The sequence below is a fragment of the Oncorhynchus nerka genome, linkage group LG9a (assembly GCF_034236695.1).
Source record: "Oncorhynchus nerka isolate Pitt River linkage group LG9a, Oner_Uvic_2.0, whole genome shotgun sequence".
In the NCBI taxonomy this organism is placed as follows: domain Eukaryota; kingdom Metazoa; phylum Chordata; class Actinopteri; order Salmoniformes; family Salmonidae; genus Oncorhynchus; species Oncorhynchus nerka.
Window position 1 is genome coordinate 581,732 of NC_088404.1, and position 14,224 is coordinate 595,955.

The window sequence follows — 14,224 nt, forward strand, 5'->3', positions numbered from 1 at the left end:
GTCTTTGTCTTCACCTGGTCTTTCAGCAGCTTAGGACAGTCTTTGTCTTCACCTGGTCTTTCAGCGGCTTAGGACAGTCTTTGTCTTCACCTGGTCTTTCAGCAGCTTAGGACAGTCTTTGTCTTCACCTGGTCTTTCAGCGGCACAGGACAGTATTTGTCTTCACCTGGTCTTTCAGCAGCACAGGACAGTCTTTGTCTTCACCTGGTCTTTCAGCAGCTTAGGACAGTCTTTGACTTCATTGGTCTTTCAGCAGAACAGGACAGTCTTTGTCTTCACCTGGTCTTTCAGCAGCTTAGGACAGTCTATGACTTCACCTGGTCTACCAGCAGCACAGGACAGTCTTCGACTTCACCTGGTCTTTCAGCAGCTTAGGACCGTCTTTGTCTTCACCTTGTCTTTCAGCAACTTAGGACAGTCTTTGACTTCACGTGGTCATTCAGCAGCACATGACAGTCTTTGTCTTCACCTGGTCTCCCAGTAGCACAGGACAGTCTTTGTCTCTCACCTGGTCTCCCAGCAGCACAGGACAGTCTTTGTCTTCACCTGGTCTTTCAGCAGCTTAGGACCGTCTTTGTCTTCACCTGGTCTTTCAGCAGCTTAGGACAGTCTTTGAATTCACCTGGTCTTTCAGCAGCACAGGACAGTCTTTGAATTCACCTGGTCTTTCAGCAGCACAGGACAGTCTTTGTCATCACCTGGTCTTTCAGCAGCTTAGGACAGTCTTTGTCTTCACCTGGTCTTTCAGCAGCACAGGACAGTCTTTGTCTTCACCTGGTCTTTCAGCAGCTTAGGACAGTCTTTGTCTTCACCTGGTCTTCCAGCAGCTTAGGACAGTCTTTGTCTTCACCTGGTCTTTCAGCAGCTTAGGACAGTCTTTGTCTTCACCTGGTCTTTCAGCGGCACAGGACAGTATTTGTCTTCACCTGGTCTTTCAGCAGCACAGGACAGTCTTTGTCTTCACCTGGTCTTTCAGCAGCTTAGGACAGTCTGACTACACCTGGTCTCCCAGCAGCTTAGGACAGTCTTTGACTTCATTGGTCTTTCAGCAGAACAGGACAGTCTTTGTCTTCACCTGGTCTTTCAGCAGCTTAGGACAGTCTATGACTTCACCTGGTCTACCAGCAGCACAGGACAGTCTTCGACTTCACCTGGTCTTTCAGCAGCTTAGGACCGTCTTTGTCTTCACCTTGTCTTTCAGCAACTTAGGACAGTCTTTGACTTCACGTGGTCTTTCAGCAGCACATGACAGTCTTTGTCTTCACCTGGTCTCCCAGTAGCACAGGACAGTCTTTGTCTTCACCTGGTCTCCCAGCAGCACAGGACAGTCTTTGTCTTCACCTGGTCTTTCAGCAGCTTAGGACCGTCTTTGTCTTCACCTGGTCTTTCAGCAGCTTAGGACAGTCTTTGTCATCACCTGGTCTTTCAGCAGCTTAGGACGGTCTTTGTCTTCACCTGGTCTTTCAGCAGCACAGGACAGTCTTTGTCTTCACTGGTCTTTCAGCAGCTTAGGACAGTCTTTGTCTTCACCTGGTCTCCCACGGGCACAGGACAGTCTTTGTATTCACCTGGTCTTTCAGCAGCTTAGGACAGTCTTTGTCTTCCCTGGTCTTTCAGCAGCTTAGGACCGTCTTTGTCTTCACCTGGTCTTTCAGCAGCTTAGGACAGTCTTTGACTTCACCTGGTCTTTCAGCAGCTTAGGACAGTCTTTGACTTCACCTGGTCTCCCAGCAGCAAAGGACAGTCTTTGACTTCACCTGGTCTCCCAGCAGCACAAGACAGTCTTTGACTTCACCTGGTCTCTTAGCAGCAAAGGACAGTCTTTGACTTCACGTGCACCTGGTCTTGACCATGACATAAGTATGTTGTTGTCTTTGTATTCATGTCTTTTTATTCTGCCTCTCTGTCTTTATTTCCTTATTTCTGGAACTGCTTCAAGTCTATGCAATGGAAATCAACCGTGAGTATTCTTCAATAAGTTGTATATTTTCAAAGTGGCAATGTGGAGAGTGTTATTTTGAATAGAAAAGCATTCTTGTTCTTCTTCCGCTAACCTCCTAGCGCCGTGTGGTGAGAACCTGTACGATGAGGATGGTAAGAAGCTGCCTCCATGTATCCCTGGAGCCTGGCTGACCCCAGCCATCATGGCCTGTTATTTACTGGTGGCCAACATCCTGCTGGTCAACCTGTTGATTGCTGTCTTCAAGTAAGTTGACAAAAACAGGAACATTTTTACATTGCCATGTTGACAACTAGTCTCTTGTGACAGAGCTAGCTAGCTGGTGCAGGAAATATTTGACTCTGGGTTCCGAGATTAGTACAAACGTTGGACACAAGTTATTAGTACTTACTGTGTCTGACCTCAGGGATATAGGCTTGTTTCTTCCATGTAAACAACAGCAGAAACTCACGCCCTACAGATAACTTTGTCTTTAGGAAACTCTCATGAGATGGCCACAACTACACCACACCTACACACCCTACAGATAACTTTTTACGTTAGAAAACTCTCATGAGGTTGCCAGATCTACACCTATCTTTGTTTGGCGGAGGTTAGTTGGTTAGCTAGTCAAGCCAGTCAAAACTCTTCTATGTCCTGGCACCCAAATGGTGGAACCTGCTTCCCTTGGTGCTAGAACAGCAGAGTCCCTAGTCTGGCTGACACCTGTCTTTCTGACTTGAGAGTCTGGAAAGGCTGCTTTGATGTGTTGGCACGAAGCATCGATAATGAAGGGGCTGTGGCCTCAGACTTCCAGGCTACACCCGACGCTGGTTGGATAGCCCCGATTTGAATTGAACGAATCATGATCTAATATTTTACATAGGACCGCCCCAGCCCTTCTGCTTCCAACCAGCCCTTCTGCTTCCAACCAGCCCTTCCGGGATAAGCAAACACAGTAGCTTGCTAGCTAAAGCAAACCTTCTAAGTTTGGACATCGTTTGTTGCTAAGATCATGAATAAGGCACATAAATCATCATTTTCAAAACGTTATAAAAAGCTATCTACACTAAAATGAGTGACATTAGACAACTGCAACCTGTTAAACGTTACCGTCCTTGGACTAGCAAGTAGGAACTAATGTTAGCTAGCATAGCTAATTTTAGCTTGCATTGTTAAGCCCATAGAAAGCCAGCCAGCTAATAACTTTAGCTTGCTTGCTAACAACTTGAAATTGGCTAGCTAATAAAATGTATGTTTTAGTTATAAATGTTAGTTTAATTAGTTAGCTAATTATAGATTGAACATTTCCTTCTTGGATGTCCTCTGTTTAATTAAATAGTAGGGCAATGATGTGAATTACCCATGCATTCTAGCTAGCTACTACTTGTACTACCCATGTTCACTTCTGGCAAGTTTCCCACTGCCCCCTAATTCTGTCAATGCATGAACAAAAAAAATCAAAGCTAAATATTTTTTTATTTGTCAAATGCGCCGAATAAAATAGGTGTAAGACCTTGCCTTACTGACAAGCCCACAACGAAGAGTAATGAAACTAGGGGGCACTATTTTCATTTTTGGAAAAATAACGTTCCCAAAGTAAACAGGCTATTTTGTCAAGACAAGATGCTAGAATATGCATATAATTGACAGCTTAGGATAGAAAACACACTAAAGTTTCCAAAACTGTAAAAATATTGTATGTGAGTATAACAGAACTGATATTGCAGGCGAAAGCCTGAGAAAAATCCAATCAGGAAGTGACTCATGTTTTGAAAGCTCTGCGTTCCGATGCGTCCCTATTGAGCAGTGAATGGGCTATCAGCCAGATTCCTTTTTCTACGTATTCCCCAAGGTCTCCACAGCATTTTGACCTAGTTTCACGCCTTTATGTTGAAGAATGAGTGTAAACGAAGTGTCCGGCTGAGGGCTCTCAGAGTAATTATTCAAATCAAATCCAATCAAATTGTATTTGTCACATACACATGGTTAGCAGATGTTAATGTGAGTGAAGCGAAATGCTTGTGCTTCTAGTTCCGACAATGCAGTAATAACCAACAAGTAATCTAACTAACAATTCCAAAACTACTGTCTTATACACACAAGTGTAAGGGGATAAAGAATATGTACATAAAGATATATGAATGAGTGATGGTACAGAGCGGCATAGGCAATATACAGTAGATGGTATCGAGTACAGTATATACATATGAGATGAGTATGTAAACAAAGTGGCATAGTTAAAGTGGCTAGTGATACATGTTTTACATAAAGATGCAGTAGATGATATAGAGCACAGTATATACGTATACATATGAGATGAATAATGTAAACATTATATTAGGTAGCATTGTTTAAAGTGGCTAGTGATATATTTTACATCATTTCCCATCAATTCCCATTATTAAAGTGGCTGGAGTTGAGTCAGTGTGTTGGCAGCAGCCACTCAATGTTAGTGGTGGCTGTTTAACAGTCCGATGGCCTTGAGATAGAAGCTGTTTTTCAGTCTCTCGGTCCCAGCTTTGATGCACCTGTACTGACCTCGCCTTCTGGATGATAGCGGGGTAGCGGGGTGAACAGGCAGTGGCTCGGGTGGTTGTTGTCCTTGATGATCTTCATGGCCTTCCTGTAACATCGGGTGGTGTAGGTGTCCTGGAGGTTAGGTAGTTTGCCCCCGGTGATGCATTGTGCAGACCACACTACCCTTTGGAGAGCCTTACGGTTGTGGGCGGAGCACTTGCCGTACCAGGCGGTGATACAGCCCGCCAGGATGCTCTCGGTTGTGAATCTGTAGAAGTTTGTGAGTGCTTTTGGTGACAAGCCGAATTTCTTCAGCCTCCTGAGGTTGAAGAGGCACTGCTGCGCCTTCTTCACGATGCTGTCTGTGTGGGTGGACCAATTCAGATTGTCTGTGATGTGTATGCCGAGGAACTTAAAACTTGCTACCCTCTCCACTACTGTTCCATCGATGTGGATAGGGGGGTGTTCCCTCTGCTGTTTCCTGAAGTCCACAATCATCTCCTTAGTTTTGTTGACGTTGAGTGTGAGGTTATTTTCCTGACACCACACTCCGAGGGCCCTCACCTCCTCCCTGTAGGCCGACCCTGTAGGCCGTCTCGTCGTTGTTGGTAATCAAGCCTACCACTGTTGTGTCGTCCACAAACTTGATGATTGAGTTGGAGGCGTGCGTGGCCACGCAGTCGTGGGTGAACAGGGAGTACAGGAGAGGGCTCAGAACGCACCCTTGTGGGGCCCCAGTGTTGAGGATCAGCGGGGTTGCCTAACCTCACCACCTGGGGGCGGTCCGTCAGGAAGTCCAGTACCCAGTTGCACAGGGCGGGGTCGAGACCCAGGATCTCGAGCTTGATGACGAGCTTGGAGGGTACTATGGTGTTAAATGCCGAGCTGTAGTCGATGAACAGCATTCTCACCTAGGTATTCTTCTTGTCCAGATGGGTTAGGGCAGTGTGAAGCGTGGTTGAGATTGCATCGTCTGTGGACCTATTTGGGCGGTAAGCAAATTGGAGTGGGTCTAGGGTGTCAGGTAGGGTGGAGGTGATATGGTCCTTGACTAGTCTCTCAAAGCACTTCATGATGACGGAAGTGAGTGCTACGGGGCGGTAGTCGTTTAGCTCAGTTACCTTAGCTTTCTTGGGAACAGGAACAATGGTGGCCCTCTTGAAGCATGTGGGAACAGCAGACTGGGATAGGGATTGATTGAATATGTCCGTAAACACACCAGCCAGCTGGTCTGCGCATGCTCTGAGGGTGCGGCTGGGGATGCCGTCTGGGCCTGCAGCCTTGCGAGGGTTAACACGTTTAAATGTTTTACTCACCTCGGCTGCAGTGAAGTAGAGGCCGCATGTTTTGGTTGCAGGCCGTGTCAGTGGCACTGTATTGTCCTCAAAGCGGGCAAAAAAGTTAGTTAGTCTGCCTGGGAGCAAGACATCCTGCTCCTGACTGTAGACCCTGCCACATACCTAGTTACACTGTTTGTATTCGGTCATGTTTCCGGTCACCTTGCCCTGATTAAAAGCAGTGGTTCGCGCTTTCAGTTTCCCGCGAATGCTGCCATCAATCCACGGTTTCTGGTTTGGGAATGTTTTAATCGTTCCTATGAGAACGACATCTTCAACGCACGTTCTAATGAACTCGCACACCGAATCAGCGTATTCGTCAATGTTGTTGTCTGACGCAATACGAAACCTATCCCAGTCCACGTGATGGAAGCAGTCTTGGAGTGTGGAATCAGATTGGTCGGACCAGCGTTGAACAGACCTCAGCGTGGGAGCTTCTTGTTTTAGTTTCTGTCTGTAGGCAGGGATCAACAAAATGGGGTCGTGGTCAGCTTTTCCAAAAGGAGGGTGGTGCAGGGCCTGGTTGCGCAATCGATATGCTGATACAATTTAGGGAGTCTTGTTTTCAGATTAGCCTTGTTAAAATCCCCAGCTACAATGAATGCAGCCTCCGGATATATGGATTCCAGTTTGCAAAGAGTCAAATAAAGTTCGTTCAGAGCCATCGATGTGTCTGCTTGCGGGGGAATATATACGGCTGTGATTATAATCGAAGATAATTCCCTTGGTAGATAATGCGGTCGACATTTGATTGTGAGGAATCAGAAGAGAAGGACTTGAGTTCCTGTATGCTTTTGTGACCACACCACGTCTCGTTAGCCATAAGGCATACGCCCCCGCCCCTCTTCTTACCAGAAAGATGTTTGTTTCTGTTGGCGCGATGCGTGGAGAAACCCGCTGGTTGCACCGCCTCCGATAGCGTCTCTCCAGTGAGCCATGTTTCCGTGAAGCAAAGAACGTTACAGTCTCTGATGTCCCTCTGGAATGCTACCCTTGCTCGGATTTCATCAACCTTGTTGTCAAGAGACTGGACATTGGCGAGAAGAATACTAGGGAGTGGTGCACGATGTGCCCGTCTCCGGAGTCTGACCAGAAGACCGCCTCGTTTCCCTCTTTTACGGAGTCGTTTGTTTTTGGGTCGCCGGCTGGGATCCATTCCGTTGTCCTGGTTGAAAGGCAGAACACAGGATCCGCGTCGCGAAAATCATATTCTTGGTCGTACTGATGGTGAGTTGACGCTGATCTTATATTCAGTAGTTCTTCTCGACTGTATGTAATGAAACTTAAGATGACCTGGGGTACTAATGTAAGGATTAACACTTAAAAAAAACAAAAAACTGCATAGTTTCCTAGGAACGCGAAGCGAGGCGGCCATCTCTGTCGGCGCCGGAAGTTGTTACGTGGTTCTCCGTGTGTATAGCCATGTCATTACCTGGTACCCCCTGTATATAACCATGTTATTACCTGGTACTCCCTGTATATAACCATGTTATTACCTGGTACTCTCCGTATATAACCATGTTATTACCTGGTACTCCCTGTATATAACCATGTTATTACCTGGTACTCTTCGTATATAGACATGTTATTACCTGGTTCTCCTTGTGTATAGCCATGTTATTACCTGGTACTCTCCGTATATAACCATGTTATTACCTGGTACTCCCTGTATATAGCCATGTTATTACCTGGTACTCCCTGTATATAACCATGTTATTACCTGGTACTCCCTGTATATAACCATGTTATTACCTGGTACTCCCTGTATATAACCATGTTATTACCTGGTACTCTTCGTATATAGACATGTTATTACCTGGTTCTCCTTGTGTATAGCCATGTTATTACCTGGTACTCTCCGTATATAGCCATGTTATTACCTGGTAATTCCTCTATATAGCCATGTTATTACCTGGTAATTCCTCTATATAGCCATGTTATTACCTGGTAATTCCTCTATATAGCCATGTTATTACCTGGTAATTCCTCTATATAGCCATGTTATTACCTGGTAATTCCTCTATATAGCCATGTTATTACCTGGTAATTCCTCTATATAGCCATGTTATTACCTGGTAATTCCTCTATATAGCCATGTTATTACCTGGTAATTCCTCTATATAGCCATGTTATTTTTTTAATGGTTTTACTTGTTTATTTTTTATATTTGTCTTACTTTTTAACGCTACACTGTTGCCCATGGGCTCATAAGGAAGCATTCCACTGTAAAGTCTACTTTTTAACGCTACACTGTTGCCCATGGGCTCATAAGGAAGCATTCCACTGTAAAGTCTACTCTTGTTGTATTCGACTCATGTGACCAATATCATTTGATAGGCAGGTTTTCATTTTGAGTTGTGACCTCTACAGAAAGATACTATTGTTAGAGTGCAGACTGTGGTAAAAAGTAGGCTATAGACTTGTAATTCCCATCCTCATTCAGAATAAATGTATTAAATGTAACAATATATTTGAATACTATGCTACAGTAGCAGTTCTAGCATAAGACAATGTTACGTGTGGGGTTCCCATAGTGTACTTCCAGTAAAAGTACTTTCTCTAATGCCTCTTTCAGCCCTCATGCTGCCTGTCCCCAGTCATTTCTGATGCAGTTATATCACTTTATTTAGGATAATCAATGTCTTATAGGCCTATCATGCGAATACCTCATGCAAACAAAGACTTCTTACTCATTACATTTATACAGATACAAAACTTTCAATCAATAATTCACTGTTGCAACCGTCACCATAATTTCCATTCTGACATTACATGTATCCATCTCAGTGCCATTATTTACTGTCAAAGTACAGTTCTAGGGTCATTGTACCGTAGGTAGATTGTAACGATCGTCGTAGGTGGAAGAAGGAGAGGACCAAGGTGCAGCGTGGTACGTGTTCATGATCCCCCCCCCCCCCCTTAAAAGACCTAGATGCACTATTGTAAAGTGGCTGTTCCACTGGATGTCATAAGGTGAAAGCACCAATTTGTAAGTCGCTCTGGATAAGAGCGTCTGCTAAATGACTTAAATGTAAATGTAAATGTAGAGACAGAAAACAACTACCCACAAACACAGGTGGGAACAGGCTACCTAAGTATGGTTCTCAATCAGAGACAACGATTGACAGCTGCCTCTGATTGGGAACCATACCAGGCCAAACACATGGAAATACAAACATATAATGCCCACCCCAACTCACACCAACCTAAAATAGAGATATAAAAAAAGGAACCAAGGTCAGGACCTGATATAGATCAATGAAGGTTTAGGTAGATAGGACATATGGACTTCATCCACAAAGATTCAAATGATTTTAGAACTGTATAGGACTGAGACTAACTCGCTGTCCACTAGCACGGACTCTGCTGATAGCTACTTTGAGGAAAAATGTACTTACTATGACTATGATATGTGGTTGTCCCACCTAGCTATCTTAAAACCTCTACGGGATCGGTGTCCCCCGGCGGAATGGTTGAGCTGACGTAGGCTAATGCGATTACCATGAGGTTGTAAGTAACAAGAACATTTCCCAGGACATAGACATATCTGATGTTTGCAGAAAGCTTAAATTAGTGTTCATCTACCTGCACTGTCCAATTTACAGTCGCTATTAATCAAATCAAATCAAATTTATTTATTTATAAAGCCCTTCGTACATCAGCTGATATCTCAAAGTGCTGTACAGAAACCCAGCCTAAGACCCCAAACAGCAAGCAATGCAGGTGTAGAAGCACAGTGGCTAGGAAAAACTCCCTAGAAAGGCCAAAACCTAGGAAGAAACCTAGAGAGGAACCAGGCTATGTGGGGTGGCCAGTCCTCTTCTGGCTGTGCCGGGTGGAGATTATAACAGAACATGGCCAAGATGTTCAAATGTTCATAAATGACCAGCATGGTCGTATAATAATAAGGCAGAACAGTTGAAACTGGAGTAGCAGCACGGTCAGGTGGACTGGGGACAGCAAGGAGTCATCATGTCAGGTAGTCCTGGGGCATGGTCCTAGGGCTCAGGTCCTCCGAGAGAGAGAAAGAAAGAGAGAATTAGAGAGAGCATATGTGGGGTGGCCAGTCCTCTTCTGGCTGTGCTGGGTGGAGATTATAACAGAACGTGGCCAAGATGTTAAAATGTTCATAAATTATTGAAATAATACCATGTTATTGTTTGCGGAAGGTGCACAGTTATGAACATTTATTAATAAACCAATTAAGCACATTTGGGCAGTCTTGATACAACATTTTGAACATACATATAATGGTTCATTGCATCAGTCTAAAACTTTGCACACACACTGCTGCCATCCAGTGGCCAAAATCTAAATAGCCCTAGCTTCTTGAAGACTAGAATTAGCTAGCTATACATCCTCCGCTCACACAAAGGCTTGAAATGCTTCAAGTTGCTCCTATTTCAATTCAATCCCGAAATTGGTCATTACAATGTGTCAGTGTCGTCTCTATCACCGTTTCAGAAAGGTCCAGAGTTTTTCTTCCCACAGTTTTAGTTAGCTAGACTAGCTAGCCTATCTTTAGCTTGGCTTGTTTACCTCTCTAGTGGGGGCCTAGCAAATTGACGAGGAAGCGTACAGGGGCGTTGAGCATGCAAATAGCGTGCATATGAGAACCAGACAAAAAGTTGCAAAAAATTTGCGCTAACTTCCACTTTTACAAGCCTGAGTTATCAGACCAGTGAGTCACAGGTCACTGTTTAGTCACGTGGTTGCTCGTCTCTGGCCATCGTCAAAAACCTCTTCAAATAGTATCTAAAATAAGACATCTGTCTTATTCCCCCCCCATCTTGCAAGGTTAGGTAGAGTTAGGGTCAGAGTTAGTGTTAGTCAGGGTTAGTTAGGGTCAGGGTTAAGTTTAGTTAGGGTCAGGGTTAGTTAGCGCCAGGGTTGGTGTTAGTTAGGGCCAGGGTTAGAATTAGTTAGGGTCAGGGTTAGTTAGGGTCAGGGTTAAGTTTAGTTAGGGCCAGGGTTAGATAGGGTCAGGGTTAGTTAGCGCCAGGGTTAGTGTTATTTAGGGCCAGGGTTAGTATTAGTTAGGGTCAGGGGTTAGTTAGGGCCAGGGTTAAGGTTAGTTAGGGTCAGGGTTAGCTATAACTCTACTGACCTGTACCTCCTCTCCCACAGCAACACTTTTATGGAGGTGAAGGCCATCTCCAACCAGATCTGGAAGTTCCAGAGATATCAGCTGATTATGATCTTCCATGACCGTCCGATCCTCCCTCCGCCCCTCATCGTGTTCAGTCACCTCTACCTCCTGTTCAGAAGCTTTCGCTGCACCAAGAAGAATGATGGAGATCTGAATGAGAAGGACAGAGGACTCAGTGAGTATATTTTTCATTAAAGTAGCATTGAAAAAACTCCTAGTCAGGGATGTTTACTAAAAGTTCCACCAATGATCCTTAGTGCAAATTACCGTTTTGGGATTATTTTTGGGTCACATTTATTTTAAATAAGAATAGAATATGTTTAGGACTTAAAAAGAACACCCGCCACCTGCAAAATGTGGGTGGATGTTGGTGTGTAAGATGTTTATTTCCCTATGCACATCAAGACCACATAAGGGCTCCACAGTGCGAGCATTTTACTCTCGTTTGCGAATAAAAATAGTCAAGTATGATCACATTTATAGTAAAATAAAGTATTTCTGCTGTTTTGTTTCCTAGCTGGTAAAGTAATCGCACAATGTCAAAAAACTATTAATCCTATATAGCCTATCCCACTTCACGCTGCAACACTGCCTGGTTGGGGTCTGTGCACACATTTTTAGAAGCAAACAGGCATAAAAGTTTGTCTAATTTCAAATCAAATGTTATTTGTCACATGTGCAGACCTTACATTGAAATGCTTACTTACAAGCCAACAATTATTTAAGAAGTAAAAAAAAGTGTTATTAACAGCTTCTACCCTGAACAGCTAATCAAAGGGCTACCCAGACCCTTCTTTTATGCTGTTGCTACTCTCTGTTCATTATCTATACATGGTCATTTTAACGCTACCTACATGTACATATTACCTCAATTACCTCGACTAACCGGTGTCCCTGCACATTGACTCTGTACCGGTACCCCCTGTATATAGCCTCCACATTGACTCTGTACTGGTACCCCCTGTATATAGCCTCCACATTGACTCTGTACCGTAATACCCTGTATATAGCCTCCACATTGACTCTGTACCGTAATACCCTGTATATAGCCTCCACATTGACTCTGTACCGTAACACCCTGTATATAGCCTCCACATTGACTCTGTACCGTAATACCCTGTATATAGCCTCCACATTGACTCTGTACTGGTACCCCATGTATATAGCCTCCACATTGACTCTGTACCGTAATACCCTGTATATAGCCTCCACATTGACTCTGTACCGTAATACCCTGTATATAGCCTCCACATTGACTCTGTACTGGTACCCCCTGTATATAGCCTCCACATTGACTCTGTACTGGTACCCCCTGTATATAGCCTCCACATTGACTCTGTACTGGTACCCCCTGTATATAGCCTCCACATTGACTCTGTACCGTAATACCCTGTATATAGCCTCCACATTGACTCTGTACCGTAATACCCTGTATATAGCCTCCACATTGACTCTGTACTGGTACCCCTGTATATAGCCTCCACATTGACTCTGTACCAGTACCCCTGTATATAGCCTCCACATTGACTCTGTACCGTAATACCCTGTATATAGCCTCCACATTGACTCTGTACTGGTACCCCTGTATATAGCCTCCACATTGACTCTGTACTGGTACCCCTGTATATAGCCTCCACATTGACTCTGTACCGTAATACCCTGTATATAGCCTCCACATTGACTCTGTACTGGTACCCCTGTATATAGCCTCCACATTGACTCTGTACTGGTAGCCCCTGTATATATCCTCCACAATGACTCTGTACTGGTACCCCTGTATATAACCTCCACATTGACTCTGTACTGGTACCCTGTATATAACCTCCACATTGACTCTGTACCAGTACCCCCTGTATATAGCCTCCACATTGACTCTGTACTGGTACCCCTGTATATAACCTCCACATTGACTCTGTACCGGTACACCCTGTATATAGCCTCCACATTGACTCTGTACTGGTACCCCCTGTATATAGCCTCCACATTGACTCTCTACTGGTACCCCCTGTATATAACCTCCACATTGACTCTGTACCGGTACACCCTGTATATAGCCTCCACATTGACTCTGTACTGGTACCCCCTGTATATAACCTCCACATTGACTCTGTACCAGTACCCCTGTATATAGCCTCCACATTGACTCTGTACTGGTACCCCCTGTATATAACCTCCACATTGACTCTGTACCAGTACCCCCTGTATATAGCCTCCACATTGACTCTGTACTGGTACCCCCTGTATATAACCTCCACATTGACTCTGTACCGGTACACCCTGTATATAGCCTCCACATTGACTCTGTACTGGTACCCCCTGTATATAACCTCCACATTGACTCTGTACCAGTACCCCCTGTATATAGCCTCCACATTGACTCTGTACTGGTACCCCCTGTATATAGCCTCCACATTGACTCTGTACCGTAATACCCTGTATATAGCCTCCACATTGACTCTGTACTGGTACCCCCTGTATATAGCCTCCACATTGACTCTGTACTGGTACCCCCTGTATATAGCCTCCACATTGACTCTGTACCGTAATACCCTGTATATAGCCTCCACATTGACTCTGTACCGTAATACCCTGTATATAGCCTCCACATTGACTCTGTACTGGTACCCCTGTATATAGCCTCCACATTGACTCTGTACCAGTACCCCTGTATATAGCCTCCACATTGACTCTGTACCGTAATACCCTGTATATAGCCTCCACATTGACTCTGTACTGGTACCCCCTGTATATAGCCTCCACATTGACTCTGTACTGGTACCCCCTGTATATAGCCTCCACATTGACTCTGTACCGTAATACCCTGTATATAGCCTCCACATTGACTCTGTACTGGTACCCCCTGTATATAGCCTCCACATTGACTCTGTACTGGTAGCCCCTGTATATATCCTCCACAATGACTCTGTACTGGTACCCCCTGTATATAACCTCCACATTGACTCTGTACTGGTACCCCCTGTATATAACCTCCACATTGACTCTGTACCAGTACCCCCTGTATATAGCCTCCACATTGACTCTGTACTGGTACCCCCTGTATATAACCTCCACATTGACTCTGTACCGGTACACCCTGTATATAGCCTCCACATTGACTCTGTACTGGTACCCCCTGTATATAGCCTCCACATTGACTCTGTACTGGTACCCCTGTATATAACCTCCACATTGACTCTGTGCCGGTACACCCTGTATATAGCCTCCACATTGACTCTGTACTGGTACCCCTGTATATAACCTCCACATTGACTCTGTACC

At 44.6% G+C, this 14,224-nt stretch overlaps 1 protein-coding gene across 1 annotated transcript in view; it reads left to right on the forward strand.

Moving 5' to 3' along the window:
• The window catches only part of LOC115122664 (transient receptor potential cation channel subfamily M member 1-like), a 115,059-nt gene that overhangs the window by 70,775 nt on the left and 30,060 nt on the right, over window positions 1-14,224 (forward strand). The window contains exons 21-23 of the mRNA XM_065022172.1: window positions 1,940-1,960; window positions 2,062-2,206; window positions 10,924-11,120. Of these exons, the coding sequence (XP_064878244.1) occupies window positions 1,940-1,960; window positions 2,062-2,206; window positions 10,924-11,120 (363 nt within the window). The remainder of the gene's footprint in view (window positions 1-1,939; window positions 1,961-2,061; window positions 2,207-10,923; window positions 11,121-14,224) is intronic.